Source organism: Zootoca vivipara, chromosome 3, assembly GCF_965207765.1.
Source record: "Zootoca vivipara chromosome 3, rZooViv2.hap1.1, whole genome shotgun sequence".
Classification (NCBI taxonomy): Eukaryota; Metazoa; Chordata; class Lepidosauria; order Squamata; family Lacertidae; genus Zootoca; species Zootoca vivipara.
In genome coordinates this window covers 65314074-65340830 of record NC_142586.1, presented here as the reverse complement: position 1 = coordinate 65340830, position 26757 = coordinate 65314074, and the positions used below count along the sequence as shown (strand labels likewise).

The window sequence follows — 26757 nt, the reverse complement described above, 5'->3', positions numbered from 1 at the left end:
TCTACTGTACATTAAAGCGTTTATTCACATTTTTGCCAGCTCATTTATTTTACAGAGTCTGAGCACAGCTGCATCCCAATCCCATCTAAGTTATCCACTTTTCTCTCCTCCCACCAATAATCTGGATCAAATTTATCTGAGATGGGTGGAATCATTAAAATTTACTATTAACAAGACTACAGTTCCAGAAGAAGCATTTATGTATAAGAAACATACAAAAGTTTGTTCTGGGACAATGGGATACACAAATTAAAGTGAAAGGGAATAAGAGTCAAACCACCTAATTAATAATAATAATAATAATAATAATAATAATAATAATAATAATAATGCAATCTGTAAGAATATATAATCCCTTAGTAAGAGCTGTTTATAATATGCAGAATTGCAGATATATCATTCACACAACTATAGAAACAGGCATGAACAGAAATTTGATGATTGCCGTAGGTCTTATATCTTAATTGCACAATTGATGCATGTCAGCACCTTGCAACTGTTACAATCTTCATGCAAGCCTTAATGATGCAGAAGCATTTTTCAGCACCTCCAAAATGGAAACTGTAGCATGTATAGCAGCCTGCTCATATTTTGAACTCTAGTTGCTAATTCTAATGATGTTCTTAAAAAGAAAAGCTGGGAGGAGTTACGGTAAATACTTGAGGTAAGAGCTACCTAATGTTTAATGGCAGTTCTTCCTCTCCTCACCTCAGCCGCCCACCCCCACCCCCCTTGCAAATTTCTCTCCAAAAATATGTTTCAAAAGGCAGAGGGAACCTCCACAGCAGATTTTGGGGGTATGCAGGGGGCTGGAGGGGACAGAAGAGAAACGGGAAGTATGGGTGTATGAGCAGATTTCTGTTGTGGCAAGTATGCAAAAATCATTGGATGCCACCCTAAGTGACTGAGGAAGGTCAAGGCAATCAGTGGATAGGACTGCATCGCTCAGTCTCATCCTTGTCCATGACCTTAGCCATCTACAGCCTGCTACCCCACAATGTTTTATCTGGTGTGTCTCCCACTCTGCTAAAAGGATCAAAAATTTAAGTTACGGTCTGCGTTACTTGGGAGCTGGTACAGCAGCATAGTGGTTAATAGGCTGAGCCATAAAATTGGAAGTCCCTGACTCAAAACAGGAAGTCCCTCGGCTATTAACTGAATGCCATTAAGAAACATCATGATCATATACTAATAGAAAACTCATTCATTGGCCATTATGCAGCAAAATCAATACCATACACAAGAGAGGAGGCATCAGCAGGCTTGGATATGCCGGGGTATACAGACATACAAATGTAGGGAGGAGGATAGACCTAGGGCAGTCGGATGCAAAAGAGGACGGCTCCTGCATCTTCTAAAGTTATATAGAAGAATTCCAGCTTGTGTAGCTTAAATGGCAAAGAGCAGAGAAACCACATGGGGCAGAATAATGACAAAGCAGGCTTAGAGGCCACAGAATGCTGGCAGATTGTTAGGAAAAATAGAAATATCAAGGAGGGAGGGAATGGAAAACCCTATCACCAGAAAGAGCATGGTAAACTGACTTTGGCCCTCAATAGGAGCAATCTGCACTGCAACATTTTGTTGCTGCTCCCACCTGTCTTATCCTTCTCTAATAATGGGATGATACTGGCCTACTTTGTAGCACTGTTATAGGCTTCACTGTGATAAAATGTGTAAATACTTCCACAAAATTTTTGAGAGCTAAATTATATACTATACAGTATTCACAATAATGCCACCATCACCAATTTTCAGTAGTGGAATACATTTCAACCAAGTTCCATCTAGGAGCAAGCATAGAAAGCTAACAGATCTGATATCAAGCAACACATACCTATAACCACTGCATGGACTATTTTAGATGATGTTTTGACATAGTTTGAATAAATCACTCACCGAACACTGTAAGTTCCAGGTCTTTTCTTGTTTTACCCAATGAAGAGAATGGATTCAGCCATGCAACAGTAGAGTGCATTAGAAGTTCTCCCATTGAAAGTTCTGTGACCTATGTCCATTGTAGATTAGAAGGGTTATTCATTCTAACATACAGCAATTGGCATCACTTGCTGAACAGACTCGTGGGCTGTGGTATTGTTTAGGGGGATTTTGCTGCTGTTACTGATATTATTTTTTTGTATCTTAATTTTTGGCGCTTATAATGATTTATGCGGAAAATTTTCAATTATAATTCTGTACTTTTTATGTGTTTTATGTTTATGACTACTTTTGTTATGTTTGTAATTCAGGTAACTCTTGTTGTAAGACGTCTTGACTATGGAAAGGTAAAGGGACCCCTGACCGTTAAGTCCAGTCGCAGACGACTCTGGGGTTGCGCCGCTTATCTCGCTTTACTGGCGAGAGAGCTGGTGTTTGTCCGCAGACAGCTTCCGGGTCATGTGGCCAGCATGACTAAGCCACTTCTGGCGAACCAGAACAGTGCACAGAAATGTCGTTTACCTTCCTGCTGGAGCGGTACCTATTTATCTACTTGCACTTTGACGTGCTTTCGAACTGTTAGGTTGGCAGGAGCAGGGACTGAGCAACGGGAGCTCACCCCGTCGCAGGGATTTGAACCGCCGACCTTCTGATCGGCAAGCCCTAGGCTCTGTGGTTTAGACCACAGCGATGATGATACTGTTGGACAAAGACTGAGGCCAAAATTTGAATTATCTGCACACAAAAAACCCTGCTCCCATCTTCTTACCTCTTTCTCAGTTCCACTCTGATCAGCAACTAGTTGGTCAAACACTGCACCGTAATCCTCATAAATCTTCTGCATTTCATTGATGTGACTGGCCACCTTTTCCATTGCCTTCAGTGCTTCTGCAATTTGTAAAGGCAAATCATTATTTGATATACACTGAATGGGCCACTTGAAAGCTGTACACTTGAGTCACTTAAAACCCAGGAATTCATCATCTTAGGAAGTGCAGTGTTGATGATAACCAAATGAGCAAAACCATTCCCAGTGTCTTGCCAAAAATTTCTATTAATCACGTGGGGAACCACTTTACACTCTGTGATGTGCAATGAGGTTCCCTATTGTGTGCTTAGCTCAGTGGTAAATACATGATACAAACAGTTGGGACAATTTTTAAGAACATAAAAAGGTCCTGCCATTGGTCCATCTAAGTCCAGCATCTTGTTCTCACCATGGCTGAACAGTTGCCTCTGAAACCAGCAAGCAGGAATCGAGCACAAGAACATTCTCCCCTCCTGTGCAACTGGTATTCGGAAGCACAGATAGCAAAGCTTATTTCCCTGGGAAGTACCTGTGAGATGGTAATGCTCCTCGCTTTCGGGGTCTGTGAGAGATACCAGCTCCTTCAGGAGCAGCGGGTATTTCAGCACCCTCTGAACTGGCTTGATGAGAAAGGACTCCAGTGTGGAAGAATGCTGTTTAGCTGGGTTGCGAGCATCCAGAAAGGCCTTGAAGGCTTTATCTGTTTTGGCTAAAGGAAAAACAAAACAAAAACCCAGAGCGTATTAGCAGCCCAAAAGCAACAATATGGAGAAACAATCTTCTGCATTTCATTCCAGGACCTGGCAAACAATAGGCCACACTCCTCTGCCTCCTACTTGGCAAAGGCCATCAATATTCTATGCAGCAATAAGCAACAGAGAGATAATCCTTTCCTGTATTATACATTCTTTGTTACTCCACCTTAATCTACAATTACTGCTGTGCAGTTTAGTTTTCCACAACTATTGAATTGACCACAGGGCATTTACTACTGGGTGATGGAAGTGGCTGGCAGGGCATAGCTACAATGCTAGCTTCCCAGCAGCAGCAGCAGCAACTTACAGGATGAGGCTAAATGGCAGGGAGATTGGCACAGGGAAGCCAAGCTGGTGCTCCTTGCAGTCTGCCCACAGCACATCCCATCACCTAGTCCTTTGTCCCTCCCAGTAAATGGCAGCAAACCCATTGCTGGAAAACTGGGCGAGACACTTCTGTTGGCCAGTATAGAAATATAAAATAATAATTTTTAAATATATTTTGCTTATTTAAAAGGCTTGTCTCACTACGGGTATGTTTGCATCAGCCTTTTGGGGTGTGTGTGGTGGAATATGTTGCAGAATGTAACATCAATCACTTACTAACTCTTCACTATGAGTGGTATCTGATAAGGATTTTACTTCTGGAATGTGCACTAGACATAGCTGCCAAGTTTTCCCTTTTCTCACGAGGAAGCCTATTCAGCATAAGGGAAAATCCCTTAAAAAAGGGATAACTTGGCAGCTATGGCACTAGAAGTGTTCGACTATACTAAAGATTTACAAACATTCCCAGCAGTCACAAAGAATATCATCCTCCTTTCAGGGGATATGCCACAGATTCTACTTCCATCTAAAATTACTCCCAAGAAGTTGTGGCAATGCATTTTCTTTCCAAGTGGCAAGCTGCCACATCTACTCAAGGAAAAACACTATTTTAAACAGCCTCACTGTGTACTTGTGAACATGTTCAAACTATATATATATATATATATATATATATATATATATATATATATATATATATAATGATATAAACCTCCAAAACACCCAACACTCTGTACTTGTGAACAAGTTCATTCTCTCTCTCTATATATATGTATATTAAAGAAAATGATATAAACTTCCAAACCCACAGTTGAATCCAACTAACTTGCCCTCCCTCTAGGCCAGGCATCCCCAAACTGTGGCCCTTCAGATGTTTTGACCTACAACTCCCACAATTCCTAGCTAATAGGACCAGTGGTCGGGGAAGATGGGAATTGTAGTCCAAAACATCTGGAGGGCCGAAGATTGGGGATGCCTGTTCTAGGCCCCTGTGCATCCCTCAGAGAGTGGGGGCACAGAAGGAGGAAAGGAGGTTTGGTGCAGGAGTGGGAATCATTCCACTTGCTCAATTACTTAGTTGGCTACAACCCTTATTCCTGATATTTAGCACAGAGGTTACACTAGAATATTATTTCCATAACCAGGTAGAGAAAGAGAGAAAGTACAAATGCAAAATGTATGGGATGTTGAGGCAAACACACCCTATTAAAAGCACTGCAAAATAGTCCCTATATCATCAGAGGGCAGCCTGAAAAACTAAAACAAAAGCCATTTTCTTTATGCCATCACCATGAAAAACAATTACTTTGGTGCTGTGAATCTGTCGCATTGATATATTGCATCAGTAAGACTTACCTCTTTCAAGAACTTTCTGGACTTTTATGTGGTTTGCACAGAACCCACTGTACAATTTGAAGTGGTCAGCATAATACAGGAAAGAACCTCCCAAGGAGAACAGCAGTTTCTGAAAGCAACACAATCAGAAGTTAGGAAGAGAAAAAAGTTTATTTTGCAGGCACTCTAGTACATTCTTTAGTTAGAAGATCCATTCCTTAATGCAAAACATTCGTGGCCTGCCTTCCAGTAGCATTCAGGGAGTGTATTAAAAGCAGTTAAAATAATGGCATACAATTCAAAGACATTGTGCTCTGAAAATGATGAACGCAGACCTCAGCAACACCTTTTGCAAATATCTTAACATTAACAGGGGTTTAACTAAGGAAAGCCAGTGCTCTGATTGCCACACTGCAAAAACAAACCAGAAATTCACCTCCAGAGTCATGCCCTCAAATGCAGAAGTGTTAATAGCCCATGGTGTTGTGGGCCTAGTTTACCGATAATGGCATTCCCAGTTGTGGCCAGACAGGGCCCTCCCTGTTGAATTTCCAGCACCTACTGAATATGAATATCTCTCTATATCTCTCTATATCTATATCTAATCTATATCTATATCTAAATCTAACAAAGACAAAATTCAATAAAAACTATGAAATCAAAATTTAGTTAAGTATTTTATACCGTAGTGTGTGTGTGAATATAAAAATCCAGCAGGCATATTAAGTAAATTATGATTTCATAGTTTTTTATTGAATTTTGTCTTTATTATATTGAATTACTTGTACATAACTTATTATAATTAAGTGGTATAGAAGTTGCTTTGGATATATTTGACCCTGATACCAGATTGGTAGAGCCAATCTTTCTATTGAAAGATTGTTTGTAAAAACATGAGAGAATATGAGAAAAACCCCTAACATGAAAAACAACAACAACAATTAGTTTCCCCTCTCTATATGCCTGTTTTGCAAAATATATGGGGGGGGGATATTATTAAAAACTGCATTCCTTTCATGGCATGTAGTAAGCAACTGTACGAAAGAAACTAACACTTATTCCCAGATTTGCCATATTTTTCATCCCACAGAACAAATCAGAAAACAAGAGCTTCATAACCCTGTTTGTGTTCAACAATGGTGTGACTACTCATGGACATGCACAGCCTGGCCAGAGGGATCCATGCTCTGGGAACATTCCTGGTGCTGCAATGCACATCAAGTGAGGCTGTCTTTGAAGTCTGTTCAGAAAGTGCAGTTGGTTCAAAACACAGTGGCTAGATTATCGACTGCTACTTTGGCACTGCAGGTGTCATCAAGTTCTAACAATTTCACATATTTCTTTTTGCGTCAAAAGGACAACAAAGATGCATAACAATAAAAAGCACAAAGACAACGTCAATGCTTCATGTTATTTACGTGTACGAAGCAAAATGTTTGTGTTCAAGAGAGAACAGGGTGACCGTGACTCTTAAGACAATAATTTGCTCAGTTTTTGAGTACAGCATTTCCTCCTCCAGATAGTTATCAAGATAATACAATTATAGGATGGGACTAGGGGGAGATCAGGCATGGGTTTGTTGTACCTTGATGCCATGCAGGTAAGTTCTGACATGGAAATCATGAAAGTGAATGATTTAATTGGGAAAACATTTCAACTTATTTTACTTTTCCGGATGTATGACAATAAAGACATGCTTCTTAAGATTAAGAAAACTCTTTCCCCTTTCCCTTAACATAAAATTACATGAATTCCTCCTGCCAAAAGAGTACTCACTACATGCTTGACTGTCTGAAAAGAGTTTAGCAGTCAATGCTTTATACAAAAGTAATTCTGAGGAAGAGAAGAAATCATCCTCATGAAACTACAGTTCCCAGGATCTTTGAGAAGAGAACCTATGTCTACAGAATTAATTTTAAACAGTTTGGGTCTGCAATATGCACATATGCCCTTAAATTCACCCCAATGTAATATTTTTTGGGGGGGTCACAACCTTCTCTCTGGAAACTTGACTCCCTACTTTAGCATTCCAATCCCCTATAATGAGAAGAACACCCTTCTTTGGCTTCATTTCTAGAAGGTGTTGTAAGTCTTCATAGAATTGGTTAATTCCACTTTCTTCAGCACCGGTAAAGGTAAGGGACCCCTCACCATTAGGTCCAGTCGTGACCGACTCTGGGGTTGCGGCGCTCATCTTGTGTTATTGGCCAAGAGAGCTGGCATACAGCTTCCAGGTCATGTGGCCAGCATGACAAAGCCGCTTCTGGCAAACCAGAGCAGCACACAGAAACGCCGTTTACCTTCCCTATTTATCTACTTGCACTTTGATGTGCTTTCGAACTGCTAGGTGGGCAGGAGCTGGGACCAAACAACGGGAGCTCACCCCGTCACGGGGATTCGAACTGCCGACCTTCTGATCAGCAAGCCCTAAGCTCTGGTTTAACCCACAGCGCCACCCGTGTCCCCAGCACCGGTAGTTGGTGCATAAACCTGGATTACTGTGATGTTAAAAGGTCTGCCTTGGATTCGTATCGAGATCATTCTATCATTTTTGAGATTCCATCCCAGTACAGCTTTCGTCACTCTTTTGTTGACTATGAGGACCACTCCATTTCTTTTACAGGATTCTTGCCCACAGTAGTAGATTTGATGGTCATCCGAACTGAATTCGCCCATTCCCGTCCATTTTAGTTCACTGATGCCCAGGATGTCAATATTTATTCTTGCCATCTCATTTTTGACCACATCCAGCTTGCCAAAGTTCATGGTTCTTACATTGCAGGTTCCTATGCAATTTTTTTCTTTACAGAATTGGACTTTCCTTTTGTTTCCAGGCATATCCGCAACTGAGCGACCTTTCAGCTTTGGCCCAGCTGCTTCATCAGCTCTGAATCTACTTGTACTTGTCCTCCGCTCTTCCTCAGTAGCATGTTGGACGCCTTCCGACCTGAGGGGCTCATCTTCCAGCGTCATAACTTTTACATGCCTGTTGTCTTTGTCCATGGAGTTTTCTTGGCAGGGATACTGGAGTGGCTTGCCAGTTCCTGCTCCAGGTGGATCACATTTAGTCAAAACTCTCCACTATGACCTGTCCATCTTGGGTGGCCCTGGACGGCATAGCTCATAGCTTTTCTGAGTTATTCAACCCCCTTCGCCATGACAAAGCAGTGATCCATGAAGGAGGCCTAACACATTACTCATGCTTGTCTATGCAGTGCTAAACCATGGCTTGGCATTACACATGAACTGAGCCAAAGTCAAAACAGTGCCCCCTGTAAATAAATACAATTCAGCTGAAGAGATGGAAAGAAAACAAAGCAAAAATGGTTACTAACAAAATGTACATGTACTTTTATGAGTTTGAGGTTTTGTATTTACCCGGAACTGAGAAGGTGTTTCAAGTGTGTTGAAATCAGAGCAGGAGGAAATGCCATCTTCAAGAGTCTCTAAAAATACCTTTTGAAAATCCAGCATCTCTGGCAGACTGCCAAACAAAGACTCCATCTACATGTGGGGAGGAGAATCAAATATGGAGCATGTGAATTGTTTGTACTTTACGGTAATACTATCCAAGAGAAGGCAATCAATCAATATGTTGCCACAGTAAACAAAGAGACACAGCATTAATGAATTTGTCTCATAATAGTTTTGGCACTGAACATGGAAAAACAAGTGGTTTCTGAAACAAAGATGTCTTAGAAACATTCTCGTCAGAAGTGTACTCAAGTTTTATAACTAAGACATGATTGATGCAGTGGATAGAAAAACACAGATTGTCTTTTCTTTCATGTATGATATGATGGAAATGCTTGCAACATTGCAAAAGATTGGAAAGCAGTTAAAACAACAAAAGCAAAATCCTCTCACCTCATCTTGAGTGAGGAAGGTCTCGCTCTGAAGAGGCTCCAAGTATAATTGGAAGAGGCAGCTCAGGTCCTATAAAGGCACCAAAATTGCACAGCTTCAAAAGAAAATAATTCCTTGATAACATTCACCCGGGTATAAAACTAATGAAAAATAGTTTTAAACTGGAATCCAAAGCCTTATTATTCTAACACTATTGCTTGAACTCCATAACTGTGTCACTTTTACTAGGAATAGCAAAGGCAGCTTAGGAACATGATGACATGAAAAAAGAACAGTTTGAACAAAAGAACCTTACTCCCCATCTCCCTCCCTCCCTCCCTCCCTCCCTCCCCACAACCGCATGATTTCTATGACAATAATGTCCTTATCCCGAATGTAAATAAACTGTGAAAAAGACCCTATGGATCAAAAACAGAGACGCTATATGTACTTTTCCTTGTTTGTTTGGTAACACAATACAATCTTTAATAAAAAAACTTGTTAAAGGAGGAAGAACTGTTTATTTCTAGCTGAATGTGTCACTGGAAGAAGGTCATCATCACTGAGGATTATGGCACCACCTTGTGGTAAAAAGCAGGAAAGAGAACTGAAGGGAAGCAGGCTGCTCCCAGAATCACATTTGTGTCCTCACCAAGCTTGAACATGTTGATTGGGAGGGACCTACTTCCATAACAATATTAGCTGTCAAAAATGGAAATAGCCTAAGCAAAGAATGAAAGGCAGGAAAGTGAATTAGATTCTGGGAGCTGCCTACTTCCCTCAAGTCCTCTTTTAAAGGTCTCTTGCCTGCCTTTAACCACAAGGTGGCGACATGACCCTCAATTATTGCCTTCTCCAGCAACACAGGACTGTTAGTATCTGTAAACATGAACCCTCTAAAGCAGGGGATTCATCCACCAGACAAACAAAGGGCTGTGGTTTATTCTAACTAGTCTATAAACCACAGTTAGAACAGAGCACAGTTCTCATGTAAGGACATCGCAGACAGCTGTGATTAGTTTTAAAGAAAAATGAGAAGTTTTCGATCTCATGTGTGCAAAAGGATAGCAGAGAGGAAGGCAGAAGCATGAGAGTCCAAGACTTGCTCCTGTAACACCAATCCATAGCGTAGCATTACATTCTAAAACTGGCCATAGTGAATAGTTATGAAACAAATGCCTGATCTGAAGATCTACAGAGTCATTTCTGCTGAAAGTCACACTGATGTAATAATGAACACTAAAAACAACAACAATACAACAAATTTATGTAGTGTTCAAGCATTCAAATATATAATTTATTCAATATATTATATATTCAAATATAACTGCCCTATTAGTTAAGTCCGTACTATTATCCCATACTGCAGATGGAGGACTGAGGCTAAGAGAACACATACGGTAAAAGTCTAAGCTCTTAGCTGCTGTATGACACTTTCTCTCACAGCTGGCCAGACCTGTTTCACACAGAGCTGACTCGATGGTTCTTGGCATACTGGATATTAATTCTCATGCATTTTAACACTGTCAAGAGAATGTCTTCAAAAGCACAAGTTTTGTGTTCTTTTTAAAGTAAAGCTTTAAAAGATTCTTGAGGACAATAGAATATATGAACTAATGAAAGCTGAAGATTTAAAACTTCTTCCAATCATCACATTTTAAACTGACTCACTGATGCCACACTTTTGGTGGATTATAGGAAGGGAAAAGATTCTAAACTGCTAAGACTTGGAACCTTATGGTATGGGCAAGGGTCAAAGGTCTACATGGGAAAGCTTTCGCGTGTGCATCCAACACAGGGTATGCAACGTGGAAAGAACTGCAGTTGCATGAAAGCATGCATGGGAAAACATTTGGGAAATCCTGTCCTGTGCCCTCCAAATTTTGAATCTTTTATTCATGGGCAAATACCCATAAAAGATTATGGGATGCCATATAAAAGGCAAACATTGCTGGTTAATATATGGAAAACATCTGCTAGAACACAGAGGGAAATAAATTTTTCCAGCCAAATAAGAACTATGAAGAAAAATGAACACAGTAAAATGTTTGTATTACCTTTACATAGGATTTTTCTGTGTCCATAAGCTCTTGGATGACCTTCCTAAGTCTGTCTGCGTCCGTAAGTTGCCGTGCCAGTGGCTTCAGAGGCGGAATGTTCTTTATTCCTTCCATACTGTTTACCTGAGATTCATGGAAATGGGGACCCAAAGCTGAAATCTGTTCGGCGTTCTGTCGGTTGAAAAACACAGAGACAAACTAGTTATCATACTTTGCTTCCCACTGCACATTTGACATTGACATATGTACCATTGCACGTATAGCAGGAAAATACATGGTTAAGGAGTTCAATTTCTAACAGTGCAACCCAACAGTTTCTAACCAGTGCAATCCCATCCATATCTACCCAGAAGCAAGTCCTATTGAGTTCAACTGGACTTGGTCCCAGGAACATGAGTATAGGATTGCAGCCTACATGTTTAATGGATAAACTCTTAATTCTACGGCCCAGCAGATGTTGTTGGACTATACCTTCTATCAACTGTGCCCGTTGGCTATGCTAGTGGGGGCAGATTCCCCCCACCCACTCCATTTGGTGAATGAATTATTTAGGATGCAAATACGTAATACAGGTTCTTGCTCGATCTAAAATATCCATGGGAGATAGTGTAAAATGCACAAATGTGAGCATACTAAATAGTAAGCTAAAAACACGTTCAGTTGTCAGCTTTCCAACCATAAGGTTTAAGAACTTTTATAAAATTTACATTTATAAGAAGCAGAAATCAGGGCTTCAATCTTAACTTTCCTCTCTCTTTTTTCTTTCTTGCTCCCCATCCTCCAAAAAAGCAGTTCCTGGAGCTGGGGGGGGGCCTTTGGGAGTTATGTCAGTTATGGTGCAGTGAGCTCTAGATTGTGGAAAAACTGGGGGGGGGAATCTTTCTTATTACGTGAATGGAAGAGAAATGCAGAATCCAAGACTAGACATTGCTAGGCCTAGAGCTCTCCAAGAGAAGAACCTATAAGCGTGTCCTAAACCAATAATTTCCAATGCTCTTATATTTTTTGTGGAGGAAAATAGCAAAGATTTCCTATTTTCATTTAGTGATTCAGACATGTATTTTAAGAACTGCTTGGCTTCTGATTTTCCTGTTACAACCCATTTATTCAATCAGAAAAAATACACACACAAAGCCACTTTTTTAGATCAGCCTTTGAATGACAACAGTAAGAAAACCACATAACTCTAGAGCTCCAAGAGGAAAGGATAAACAACAACAACCACCAGTTATGTTAAATAGGACGACACATTTCATGTAATATGCTGTTTGACCTCAAGCTGGAGAACTAGATGGGGTGGGGGGGATGGACACTGGTGTCCACTCCAACTTAGCAATTCTATAATTTTCAGTTACAGGTAGGTAGCTGTGTCGGTCTGCCATAGTCGAAACAAAATAAAAAAATTCCTTCCAGTAGCACCTTAGAGACCAACTAAGTTTGTTATTACTATTTGTTATTGGTATGAGATTTCGTGTGCATAGCTTGTCTCTAAGGTGCTACTGGAAGGAATTTTTTTATTTTGTTTCGACTATGATTTTCAGTAACTATGGCATTTCTAGCTGAATTGCTGTCGTATGATAACTTCCTTTTTCAACCACACATTTTTTTCAATCTTTCTTGTGATTATCAGCCATCCCTGGGCCTGCTGCCCTGCCTTTTCTTATTTTAACCCCTCTCCCCCTTTTTCTCCTCATATTTCCTACCCTGCAGATTTGAGGTCTGTGTTCAAGGGCTTCCTTTATTTTATCTCTTGCACACAGAACAATGGTTGTAGGTGCTTCAAAAAGATGACATCCATTGTCAACAATGCTGCAGATCAGACATGCTAGTCATGCAGCCTACTGTTAAGTAATACAGTATTATGTTCCTATTTCTCGAAATACATTATTTTACTATCTGAGTAGCATTGGTCAAGGGAAAAGTGACAAGAAAGAAACATTGTTGTGTATTTTTAAAAACTCACAGAATGTAGGAAGGGGTTAGAAATGGTCAGTATTCCAGACCCTGGCGTTTTTATAACAAATGACCACCCACAAACAATGTCAGCATGAATCCTCAGTTTGTTATCTGAAGATGTTAAATTGTTGTTATAAAGAACAAAATGTTATCATGCTCACAGATACACCGGAACAGATAGATGTTGATAATGAAGTGCTGTTTTCTAGTTTAGTGCTATATCTGTGCCAGACTCATCTGCCCAAAGCATTTTCCAGGAATGTGAGTGACTTCAAGCTGTGTCAAGATTCAACACACTTGTCACATTTCATTTTGTGTTCTTCCTCACTGTCCCAGTATTTCATGTAGTTTAATCTTCCAGAATTGTAGACTTTAAAGTTTTCTCTAAAATGAATTTGTGCAGTTGCACCTACGCCTCCCCCTCAATAAATTGGATGCAATGCACCAAAAGTTATTTAGAAAATGATGTATTTAGTTTTTGCTTACTGATTAAACAACAGATAAAATGGACACGGTGAGCAAGCTTCAGACTTAGGCTTCTCATCACTCCTACCATTATTTTAGCAAAATAAAAAAAAATCCTTCAGTAGCACCTTAAAGACCAACTAAGTTTTTATTTTGGTATGAGCTTTTGTGTGCATGCATTTGGTATATGAAGAAGTGTGCAGGCATTGCTTCGACTCAGACCAACACGGCTACCTACCTGTTTAAGGTGATGTATTCAAGGAGGCTCAGGCTCAATGGAAGCCTCTGAATCAGTATTAGTTTGAAGCCTAATTCTAAAGCTTGTTGGCTATTAATGTTGTGTTTATAATAAATTAGAAAGAATGTAAGTGGTTTCTCTATGCAATTTCAATAGTATACAATGGAAAAGGTACTTCAGGATTCAATTTTATCACAGATGTTTAAAGCATGGCTTAGACGTAAGCTGTCCCTGCACTCAGAGTTCTCTGTCATCTTCTGTTGTTGCCACTCTTAAAATCCAGAAAGTGTTAATTAAGAAGTAAGTTGCAGGCTATTGCAACAACTGTCGAAGTCTGCAGTATTTAACTCATTGTCCTTTGTACTTAAGTAAATTCATTTTAGTTTTCAGATGTGATATCCATGTATGGAAGGTTCACTTCTGTGCTCCTATCAGGAATGAAAGTGCAAATTGTATGTACATCTGGATAATGGAGCCCATCTATCACAATGCTTTACTTTCAATCTGTATCTATACATGACTATGAATGAGAAATCAAGAATGTTACGCAATTTACATAGAGGTTTCTGCGTGTGGGCTTGCATTTCCCATTTCTGCATACAAGTCTCCTGCACTGTATCAGCATAGCTGTCAAGTTTTCCCTTTTCTCACGAGGAAGCATATTCAGCATAAGGGAATTTCCCTTAAAAAAAGGGAGAACTTGACAGCTATGTGTATCAGTGCTGTAAATCCTGTCATCACTGAGGTTGGAAACTTAAGGGACAGCGCAGCGCTGCAGCCAAAATCCCCCCTCTCCCAAAAAAAGAATCATTCTGACATAAATGTTATCTGAAAAAGAAACTCCTCTACTGCCAAAGTAGGAGGATTTCGCTAGTTGCAGATTGTATCATAAGCACAGTTATCCTAGAGATGCCCTTCCTTGTTCTTCTAAATGCCTTCTCAGATAGTTTATAGCTGCAAGATGTAGAAGGGAGACAATTTTGCAAAGAATTCTGAAACAGAACAATTGATGAAGTTTGATTCAACATGGTATTGTGAGTAGTATTGTTTTGGACACCAATCTCAAACATAATCCCTTTAAACACACACACACACACACACACACACACACACACACACAGCAAGTTAAGTTTACCCTTACTCAAGATCAATTCTGTTAATTACTGCCATGCTCACTTACGGATATTATTAGATTAACAACTGTGCATGCATTAAATGGAAGGACAGTCCATAAGTTTTATATACAATTCCTGCTTCTTTCAAATTTTGTGTTTCAAGTTTGCTCAAGCAATTTAAAGAACGAAACACTTACCCTTGAAATTATCCTCTGCAGGGATCCGTAAGCTGCTGATGTTTGCTGCTTTGCTGTCCTTCCTAAAACTAAGCCCTTAACTTTGGTTTTACTGTGCTTGGAGGCAGGCATTATATAACTTGCCTCAATGAATTTTTCTCCCTTAAGAAACAAATACTTCAAAAAGGGAAGGTGACGAGGCCCTTTATTAAGTCACTCTGGCACATTATTTTGAGGTGCACTTTGGCAATATGGAAAAAAACAGCACCCAGCAGTTACCTTGTGCACTGACGTATGCTAACCTGATATTCTGCTGTTCTGCATTTAGTTGAGCTAAACAAAATAGAGGAAAAAGCACGCTACTCAAGTCTATAAAATATCTCTTACAAAACTATTGCAATTACTGCAAGGGGTAAAAGAATACCTTCAAGATTCAGCTGAACACCACAGGGTTTCTCTGCTTAAAGAAACCCAAAATTTAGATATAAATAGATGGGGAAATGAATATTGTTAAGGTAAATACAGTATCTGTTTTGTGGATCAAATCCCATTTAGAGGTTTCTGGCTAACAAACCCTATGAAATTTAACACGTAACCCAAAACATTAGGTACTATTAGAAATCTGCTGGATAGAGAGAGAGAGAGAGAGAGAGAGAATAGCGAAGCTGGATGGCTGTGAAGGTCAGTGTGAGTTTTCAGTGCCACTGATGCTCTGTCAGGTATTTCAGACACTGAATGCCGTGGCTTCCAAAACAACAACACAGCACTGGAAAGTTAGAATGCCAAAAGTTGTATACAGTTCAGTGGGGTTTTTGTTTATATAATTTTTCTTGTCCTTTATTTGATCTCCCCAGTTGTAATTGTGTCAATACAAAAATCTAAGCTGTGCTGATGAATAAATTAATGCTTGAAAAGACATTTAACTCCCTATACTTCATTGTATCTTAATTAATGGCCCCTGCTTTAAATGTACATTTGTGATATTTGAATACTATTATTTTTAATGTTTACTTTGCAACCTCACTTGGAGACCTAATGCTAAAGGGGGGGGGGTTAATTAAACAAACACACATGGGATTGTTTCCAGAACATTTTGAGAAGATTTGAAAACATGCTTCTGGATACATTGTTTATTTATTCTTTCATCCATCATTCATTCTTTCCATTTCTATCTTGCCCTTCATCAAGTCGCAGTCCAAGGGCAGGTTATATACTATGTGATGTGATGCATGGTGATTGCTGAAGCCTGCATTTCTTGGAGCTAGTTAAGAAGAAACCTACAGAAAATGTTTCTGCATACAGTAGTGCTGTAGAAAAAGTACTGCTTTAGATTAAATGTTCAAGAAATCCTAGTTTTCTCCCCCTTAAGTAATATGTTCTATTAATGAATCAATCCCATAAAAAGTTCTGAAATAATTTATCAATAAAGACAATAAAGCAATTTAATAATAAATATGTAAGTAAATAAAATTTCTAGTCCAGTACAGATAGAAACAGATATATAGATCTCCAATAAAAAGTCTTGTTTAAAAAAGGTGTTCAATAGGTGGTGTGAAGACAATAAAGACTATGCCTAATGGGAGGAACTCCAAAGTTACTGACTGATGTACAAGAAAGGTGGAGAACCTTTGTGCTGGTTGATACCAACCAAGATCACATTTCAGAAAAGAGTTGGGGCTAGAACAGGGCATACTCACATTACATCTACTCACAAAGCATGAAAATCTGTCCTATACACACCCTTTCCCTCTCTTATTCAAAGCCAAGAAGAGGGGCAAGAGCCAGGATGCCTGGTTAGCTGGGGTTCTCAACCACAAAACACCAGGGCTGGCCCATCTCTCTATGGCAATCTAGCTTCCACACTCCACGTGTGGCCTTTTGAGCAAGTACACCTGCATGCCTGCATGTATGCTTCCCAGTGTCTCTTGGCTCTGCAGCCAAAGATGAGATGGGAAGAGCAGCTGGAAAGGTCAGGGATTCCAACAATGGGTCCCTTCAGATATTGTGGGACCCAATTCCCACAATCCCCAGCTACCATGGCTTGTGGTCAGAGATGATGGGAGATGTGGTCCAACTGAACTACATGGAAAGTGCTTAGGCCCAGATGAACTGGCATCATGATCTGCATTTTCACCAATGTCCAAAGGTTCCTTATTCTGGTTCTACAGCAAGAATATTAAGACAATAATTATGGCTCAAAGTTGGGTCTCCAATACTCATACAGAGCTTCAGACATGCAGCGGCTATTTTCATTTATGAGCCAAGTAATATCTGCATGCACAATAGGTTAGGTGCATGTGTGCAATGAAACGCCATCATTCACAAAGAAGCCATTTGATCATGGTGAACTTCTTAGTATGCTTAGCTTGAATGTAATTTTTTGCATGTATGAAGTGGCTTTCATAAGCAAGCAGGCAGGCAGGCAGGCAGGCAGGGAATCAGCAGTACTGAGTACCGACTATTGTCTAATGATGTCAATCTTTGCACAATTCTGTTCTTAACTTCTGACATGCTACAGTATAAATATACTAATGGTTAGGATGGGTATGCTAAGACTGTATGCATCAATTATTTTACATACATACTTACTTACTTACTTACTTACTTACTTACTTACTAGCAAAATGCCAGGTATGACAGGCAGGGTAGGATGGGTGGGGAGAGAACCCAGTTAGCAAAGAGTCTGGGGCTTGTAGTACTCTACATACATACATATACATATACATATACATATACATATACATATACATATACATATACATATACATCCACCTTAGTGAAGGCCAACACTTCACTCGACCCAATGGGAATGGAATGGCAGACACTCACTGATAGAGAAAAAGTAAAGGTGTACAACAGGGACATCCACACTCCCCAAACAGGGTAGTGACTGATTTAGCTCACTGCCACTAGACTCCGCTTTCATTTGAAGACTTTAAAACTGTGTAAATCCAACATAGAAAGAACCAGGGAAGTAACACGAGTGCCAAAAGGTCCCCCACCCCACCCCACCCCAACCCCCTACAGACTGCAGCTCTTGTATTTGTCTCATAAAACTGAATAGAAACCCTTAAAGACTGAGCCAATTCCAATCTCTGTAGTCTTGCCCTGTCTCCTATCTTAATGTCTTAGTTATGTGTTTCACAATTACTCTTTTTCTTCCTCATTGAAATTCTGTGAGATAGGTCACTATTATTCTTTTCTTTTTTCTTTTTTGAAGAATGGGAATTAAGGCTTAAAGATGACAATTTGCCTGAAACTACCTAATGTAGCTGTGGCTGATTGCCAGAAAGAGAATATACTTGATGATGAATTGAAGCGATACAGAATAATGCCATTTCTGAAAAATAAATGCAACTCATCGTGATTTTTAAAAAAAGACATATAATAACTGGCTGCTTGTATAACTGGAACCCAAAATAGAAGTGATGACGTATGATGCCATGGTAGCCACGACACATTGCTCCCTAGCCTTATCAGTAAGATGCAGTTGTCAGAATGGCTTTGCACAATGGCATTGTATATCTGAGGGTATGTGTGAGATAAATCTGGCCAAGTCATTACAGATTACTTTCCATTCTCTTTTTAGTGTGAATGAAGGCCATTGTCCAGGTCTGAAACATGTGCTGAGTGCAAATGGGAAAGAATAAAAATTTAAACCATGAGTAGTCAATGTGGTGCCCTCCAGATGTTGTTGGATGACTTCTCCCATAATTTCTGACCACTGAGCACACTAGCTGGGGCTGATGAGAGCTGGAGTCCAACAACATCTGGAGGACACCATATTAGCCAAACCCAATTTAAAGGGAAGGAGAAAGATTAGAACCCATGTAATTTGATAACATGAGTATTCCTTTCCTGTTGCTATTCAATAATGCAATTGGTTCAACTTTCGCTCTTGAAACTGAACAAAGAATGAAGTGCAAATGCTGGTTGGCAGATCACACCCAACTCTTAATAACTGCAACATCGAGTGAGGAATAGCATGTGTGAATGTGCCATTGAGTCCAGACAGGTTTTCAATGGTTAGCTGAAGCATGCTGCAAGTCATCAAATGCAAAGTAATCAAGGGATGTATATACTGTACATATGAGAACCAGCCCAAAGACACCCCTGTAAGAAAAGGCCATTCTCTTAATTAGTTGGTGTCTAAATACAATATGTGGATGAACTTCATCTTCAGCAATCCTTCACTAAGTGAAAACCACTTTTTCCATTTGGTGCATTTGCAATGTGTGATATGCAACTCTTCCAACAGAGTAATCTTGGAAAACAGTCCCACACTTTGTTAAGCCATGACTGGAAAAGGCTGCATAGTTCTAGAGTCAACAGAATCTTCACTCCTGCTCAAAGTATACAGCAAATGCTTCAGTTCCATGTTGGAGGCGGAACAGATTTAGCAGCTTCATGAATTAAAAGCTAACCATATGGCAGCTGGCACAAGCTCTTAATTAAAAATTGCAACCATTTTTGTATCAAATATTTCAATAAATCTCTTTATCTTGCAACTTGAAAAATACAAGTACCGTAAACTGGAAAACAAGATGCCTTTCAAATTGCTTTGTAAATGTAAGAGAAACTCTGCTGGACTAGATAAAAGGTCCTGCCTTCTATTTCCACACTAGCCTAACATATTCTTCCAGGAGGCAACCATGGCATGAAGATTTCCTTCACTGCCATGGCTGTGAGGAGTTTGGAAGGAGTTCATTATGTCCGAACTCCAACAAACTGTGGCCAGTTTTAACCATGCTTTGTTAAAACAGGCTGACCTCAAACCATAATTAAGATTAACCACACAGTTTGAAGTTTAGATGACACACTACACTCTGCCAATGTATTATAAAATTATAATATCCTACATTGTAATACATAAAATATTTATTTGCAACCCCAAACTGAATTTTCCCAAAGAGTTGACATTTTGAATCCATATACTACCTAGTGGGTGGGTGTATTTGGCTAAAATATTTGACATTAGAAAGTTAGTGGCTTGGTGTGAAGATGTTTAAATGCAAATTTTATTTTATTTTATTTCAAATGTTTGATGAATTCCCACATTAACAACATTCCACTTTACTATAATTACACAGAGTGACAGAGCCTTGTTCCATAACCACTTCCTAAGGATCTGAGTCGGAAACTATGGCAACCACTGAGAATTCATTCTCGGTATCACTCATATCTTTTCAGAATTCTTTGACTTTGCTATTCATAAGCCATTTAACATAAAGACACCCCAATTTTGGTTTGAAACATTAAATGGCATAGTAAAAAGAACTTATTATGGAATAGTAAAAGTATAACAATGGTGATTCAGGATCACAGGAATGGATCCCCCTGTCAGTGGCTGATAAGGAGCTTTCATTAAAGTTGAACCGTTTTGAGTAATAATCAAACATTCTTTTCATTGCTATCTGTTCCATACTTGCTCATATAAATTTTCAGAAGTCAACAATTACATGAGTTCAAGGGCAAAACTTCCTATTACAGCAAGTACTTGGCTTATGAGCTACACCAGGCATCCCCAAACTGCGGCCCTCCAGATGTTTTGGCCTACAACTCCCATGATCCCTAGCTAAGAGGACCAGTGGTCAGGGATGATGGGAATTGTAGTCCAAAACATCTGGAGGGCCGAAGTTTGGGGATGCCTGAGCTACACCATACAGAAACACAGAACTGGTTATGTTTTCCTTTGGACCAGCAAGTCTTCAAAAATGCCATTAGACAAGTTTCAGTTATGCAGCACTTTTATTCAGGCCTCAAGTAAATTATAGAGTTTCTTGCAATGGTTAGCAGATAAACAGAAAACACAGAGTTTATTTTTGATCATCGGTTTCTGGCCACCAGAACTTTGCCACTTTCCATATTGCTTCTACCAGGAAAGCCCCCTCTCCTTAGTGGCATGGCTCTGGGAATTTTGCCCAACAGATGGCGGGAGATGTCACATCCTTTCCTCATTGGCCATTGGGAATTCAAAGTCCAGGCTCACCTGAAATTGGCCAATCACAGGTGGGCTGGAGGTGGGCTTCCAGGGAGCAGGCCTGATTGGCAGTGTTGGATAGTGCTAGCTGGCACAATCATGCAACTCCTTAATATATACTTTTAATGCATTGGGGAGTTGTGTAGACCTATAATCAAATAATTCTAAAAGGTTGGTGTTGCAGGAATCCCTTTGCAAAAGCCATTCTGATTCATCCAGCTCTCCTGCCCGCCTGCCCCCCATTTTTATTTTACCAATTCCAGCTCTAATGTCACTTTCTACAAATTCACTTAAGAGAGCTATCCCTCTAATCCTCTGATATGTGATTTTAGTAACTTGCACATTTTTTAAAGTAGTCCAGCAATTTCACATGAGTACTTAAAGAATGTCATCCACCCCCAGAGATGTATTAAGTTGATGAGTGGCAAGGGGGTGACTTTATGCTCCCTACCTAGTTGATCTGCATGAATAAGGTGAGCAGGGGGCTATCGGGGATGTGTGTGCGCATGTCTTGTATTTTTGTATGTCATGTGTGCACATGTGGTATGTCCAATGCAACCAGTGTGTGTGGTGAGTGTAATGGTGAAAGCATGCATTGGCCTCAACAATTCTTGGCCACATGCTAGCACATATCCCTTTGAGGATTGGCCAAGGGTGAATGGGACCTTTGTGCTAAAAAAGTTAGCCAACCCTGTTCTATCAGAATCATTTCAGTCTGCAATCCTATGAACTCATGGGGACTTACCGTACTTCCAAATAACCATGCATAGGACTGGGCTGCAAAACACTTAGACTGTATCAAATGAAATAAATACACATGACTAACTTAGACTCATTAACTTCAACGAGTATACACAGGGTAAAACAGGGGTCAGCAAACTTTTCCAGCAGGGGGCTGGTCCACTGTCCCTCAGACCTTGTGGGGGGCAGGACTATATTTTTTGGGGGGGGGGAAATGAACGAATTCCTATGTCCCACAAATAACCCAGAGATGTATTTTAAATAAAAGGACACATTCTACTCATGTAAAAACACCAGGCAGGCCCCACAAATAACCCAGAGATGCATTTTAAATAAAAGGACACATTCTACTCATGTAAAAACATGCTGATTCCTGGACCGTCTGTGGGCCGGATTTAGAGGCAATTGGGCCGCATCTGGCTCCCGGGCCTTAGTTTGGTTCAATCCTTAACTTCTAACCAATATACATAACAAAGAAAAAGAAGCATCTAAACTACTATCTTGTCAGGCAACATGTAGAACATGGCATTTTAGTGTATAGATAATTTATTGACCTTGATTACTGTCAGTATATATCAGCCTTTATGTAAAAGCAAAGAGCACACAGACCCTCAGATATGATTCAACAAAGCACAAAGACTTCACTCAGCAATTATACTGCATCCTCAGGTATTTCAATGTCCTCTGTTATTTAATGTCCTCTGTTATAGTTTCAAGGCAACAGTTGTAGAGTGTATGTGTCATTACCATAAAACAGTTTTGAAACATAGTTTGAAGTCTTACCATCTCTCTATCTATGATATCCACAACATTGCAATACACAGCTACATTGTGGTTCTGAAGGAAAACAGAAGTGTCTTATTTTTTAAAAAGAAAGCAGTTGGAACTCCCACAAAGAGAAAGTTAAAGGGAAAGAAACACAACATTTAAGGATCATCAAGAGAATGTAGATTTACACATTCCACACAGGGGGAAACAACTTCCTTTTTGGAAAATTAAGCGACATGTCAGTTGCTTTTTGTCTTAATTTGCTTTTAAGTTTGCAGACAGAAATCCTTTTCTTCATCCACCACCTCAGTTGCAAAAGCAGAGCAGTCTGCTAGTCAATGTAAATGTGTGGAGTACAGTAAGAGCAAGGTCTTCCTTCCCCCAAAAGTTGTGAAATAAATTTACATTCAAAGAAGCTTAAAAAATATGTGCATTACTTTGCTTAAGCTTTAAATTATAAAGCATGAAGAAAAACACAAACTCAGATATACGCTTGTTCATTATGTGCACGCACACACACACACACACACACACACACACTTACTTGTGGAGTTTAGATTAATTACAATTTTGATTTCTTTACTTACATATGTTAAGGAAAGAGAGTCAGATAATATTTTTCTCCTTCCAGACTCGGATGATATCTAAAGCTGTTGTCTGCCAGGAACTGAGCACTTCTTGCAATCCCTGTTTCACAAAATAATCCTCAATCTCATTGTTCTTCCAGCCTGCACTGAAAACCTCCTAGCGCCACGACCGTCTTCCTCACATCATGTTTTTACAAAGTCCCACACTTAACAATATTACATAAAGCCAAGATGCTTCTTCTGTTGTACTTTCACATAAGTGCACTCAATGAAGTCATGCAGAAATATGAAGCTGGGGTGGAAACCAAGCATTTTCAATAATACATTGCTATGAAAGTCTTAAGGCTACTCACGAAGAGGATGTCTAAAGCAAGGCTAGGAAAAGAAAAGAGACATCATTTTGCTCTTTCTGCCTCCGCTCACAAGATCTTTTCAGCAAGACTACTTTCTAATGCACACACCCCCAACACACACACACACCCAACACATCTGTTGGAGACAGACAGGGTCATACAAATTGCTCTGACAGTAATAGGCACCCTCCAACCAAAAAAACGGCATTCGATTATAAGCCATTTGCAGAAATTGTAGGGCTGTCAGACACTGCTACAGTTGGTGGTTCAAGTCTGGTAGTGTTAAAGCTCAAACCATTTTTTCCCCTACTGCATCTTAAAATCTAGAACATCCTTACTTAACTGCTTAAAACAAAAGCAACATTGTCTAGGACAAAATGCTCTAACAATAGTGTTAGTGCATTATGAAAACTAGTACCAAACATGTCAGCATGCATGTGCATGCACACACAAACAAAGTTATAAAGAAACACTTCCCTGTACCTTTCCAATTAATTGTTAAAGTAACATATGCAGAGGAATGTAAAGGACAACTTACAGTTTGCACTGAAAAGCATTATAAATAAATTGTGTCTATGTGTAGCCGTTCCACTAAATTTGCTGTTATTGCCAGGCTTCCAGAGCAGAGGACAAAGGAAGCAGAAATTCTTTTGATAAGCAGTTATTTTCCTTTAGTCATCAAATTACGTGTTGATTGGAGTTCCTTTTTGTTTTGTTTTTGTTTTTTTTTAAAATAAGAAGAACAAATGCAAGGGAACTGAGACAATGGAGCTATCTCTACTTTATTTATTTTGAGCAAGGAGATAGGGCCAAGGGCGAAGAATGGATTGAACAACACTGTAGAACTAGATGGCTAAACCAGGGGTCTGAAACTACAGAGTGGGGATTCTCACAGAAACGTTTGTGGAAATTAGTCTGAAACCAGAACATAATACAGTACAACTTCATGAAAGATGCAAGGCTAATGTGCTGGACACGAGCCGTCTGGACTTATCACATCAAATAGGCAGGAGCTTGCATGTGTCTCAATGCAAGAAAGAGTGCAGTCCCAGCCTCTTTAAAAGAGGCAACCATTAGACTGCCCTTTAAAATAAACATTGCCTGGATCCAGAAGATGTTGACATCTGCAGGCCAGTTGCAAACATTCACTTTCTGGGCAATGTGCTTAAGAAGGTGGTTTCTGGCCAGCTCCAGGCACTCTGAGACAATACTGATTTTCTAGGAGAAGGGGACGGCAGAGGACAAGATGGTTGGACAGTGTTCTCGAAGCTACGAACATGAGTTTGACCAAGCTGCGGGAGGCAGTGGAAGACAGGAGTGCCTGGCGTGCTATGGTCCATGGGGTCACGAAGAGTCGGACACGACTAAACGACTAAACAACAACAACAATATATTTCGTTTAATATATTTCTCTGTTTATTCCTTGTATTCTTCCTTGGTCACCTTTCAAACACTAAATCTCCCTTCGTAATACTAATGTGATTTTGTATTATGAAAGCACACATTCAGCTGGTCATCATTAAAATAGCTCTTTCCCTCCATATTTATACCAGAAAGCTCAGAACATTTTAATCAAAGATTATATGCAAAAATACCCTTACTGTGCTGAAAAGCTGCAATCTCACAGTGTGAATAAGGACTATGGCTTCACAGCCAGTTATAGTGCAAGTCACAAAATAAAAATTCTATCACAGAAATAGGCATTCACAAAATTGGTTAATGGTGTTTCAATTGCATGTAATAGAGCCACAACTTAGAACCAGTGCTTTGGGGGTCTGTTTCCACAACCTAATCATCATGTGGCTGCTGTGGCAACTTGGCTAGATCATATTGATTTCTGGCTACTTCAGTATGGCACAAACTAACTGAATGTAGCATCACCAGCCAGACATTTTGATTTTTAGCATGGCATTGGAACCTGCCTTAAAATGAGGGTTTGTTTTGCTATACTAAAAAGCTGGATGTGACAGACAGAGGAAAATCCACTTGAAAAGTTTGTCACAGCCTAGAACAGTTGCAAATAAGTAGAGGGTAATTCTTCCCTGTGGATTCCAAATGCCGAATTGGTTGTCATAGTAGGCTCCAAGACCTACCAAAATTCACGAAAAAGTAAAACTAGGTTGGGGTACCAAAAATATGCACAGGTGGCCGGCCCCCTGTGCCTGGGCCTTGGAAAAAATTCTTCTGTTGGGTTTTATCTTAAGAGAATACTTTAGGGTACAGTCAAGTAATGAAGTACATAGGAAACAGAAGTAGAGCTATAGCTAGCTATTCCCCCTTGTTTTTCTGCAGTTTAACAGTTGTTAAAAATTCACATCCAAGAAAACATTAAACACATCCAAGAAAAACAAGCAACTGATTCATGTAATCAAGCAGCATCCAAGTAAGACCTGATTCTGCTTTGATTTGTTGTTGTCCGTTCCCGTATTTGTTCTACTATTATGCTAAGTAGTTATACCTCTTTCTGCAGCTTCCTTGACTGCTAGTGCATATGTGTGAGTAGCTTTCCCCTTGGACGTTTTGGTGTCTCAAGGGTCATCCTACATGTCAAGGGCAATGGGTGTTCTTTCAAGAAGCATCTTCTCTCATACAGCACTTCCTATCCTTTGAAATCAGGGAGTGGAATTTTGTAGATACGTTTCATCTTCTGCCCATATTAAGATCAACAAGAGATCTACACCCACTCTCAGGAATTTAATGTCAGAGAGATCTGCTTAACTCCCAAACTGCTTTCCACTTGCAGATGAAAGTATTTTATTTTTTTAACCCCAAGCCCTTCTTAAATAGTATATGGCAGGCATGTCCAAAGTCCATTTCGGGGGCTTAATCTGGCCCACCGGTGGGATTAAGCCGCCCCCTACGGTAGTTTATTTCCGGGGGGGGGGGGGATCCTAAAAAAACCTCAACAACTTCATCCCTTAAAAAAGCTCAACAGCTACAATCCTAAAGAAAGGCCAACAACTTTGGTTGGCCCTTTGGTCTGTCCTCACGGCCCTTCACTTCATCAAATCTGGCCCTCTTTGAAAAAAAGTTTGGACACCACTGGTATATAGTATGTTGATTGCTGGCTTGAAGGGTTTTTTCTATTGTTTGGTAGCTTTTAAAAAAATGTTTTGTGTTATTACTTTCTGGTAAGATGTTAGTATTGTTTCTTGCTTTAAGTCACTTTGGGTACCTCATGGCCCAGAATCAACAAAGATAAAATACATGCATACATACCTACAACTGACTGAAAACTGAGCTTCCCTCAAGCTGAAGCACAAGTAGTTCCATTTCTTATGAGTGTGGAAAGTAGCACTCTACTTGGAA

At 39.8% G+C, this 26757-nt stretch overlaps 1 protein-coding gene across 6 annotated transcripts in view; it reads right to left on the bottom strand.

Annotated features, from left to right (window-relative positions):
* TIAM2 (TIAM Rac1 associated GEF 2) overlaps positions 1-26757 on the bottom strand; it is a 125897-nt gene that overhangs the window by 5627 nt on the left and 93513 nt on the right. For 4 of the 6 annotated variants that reach the window (XM_060272770.2, XM_060272773.2, XM_088666283.1 and 1 more), the window contains 7 exons: positions 11067-11240; positions 9031-9099; positions 8542-8667; positions 5185-5293; positions 3276-3455; positions 2708-2826; positions 1900-2008 (listed from right to left, as the gene is read on the bottom strand). In XM_060272770.2, coding sequence (XP_060128753.1) covers positions 1900-2008; positions 2708-2826; positions 3276-3455; positions 5185-5293; positions 8542-8667; positions 9031-9099; positions 11067-11240 — 886 coding nt within the window. Of the gene's footprint in view, positions 1-1899; positions 2009-2707; positions 2827-3275; positions 3456-5184; positions 5294-8541; positions 8668-9030; positions 9100-11066; positions 11241-23095; positions 23528-26757 lie in introns of those variants that run through there. The other 2 variants (XM_088666286.1, XM_088666285.1) reach the window with 2 other exon arrangements.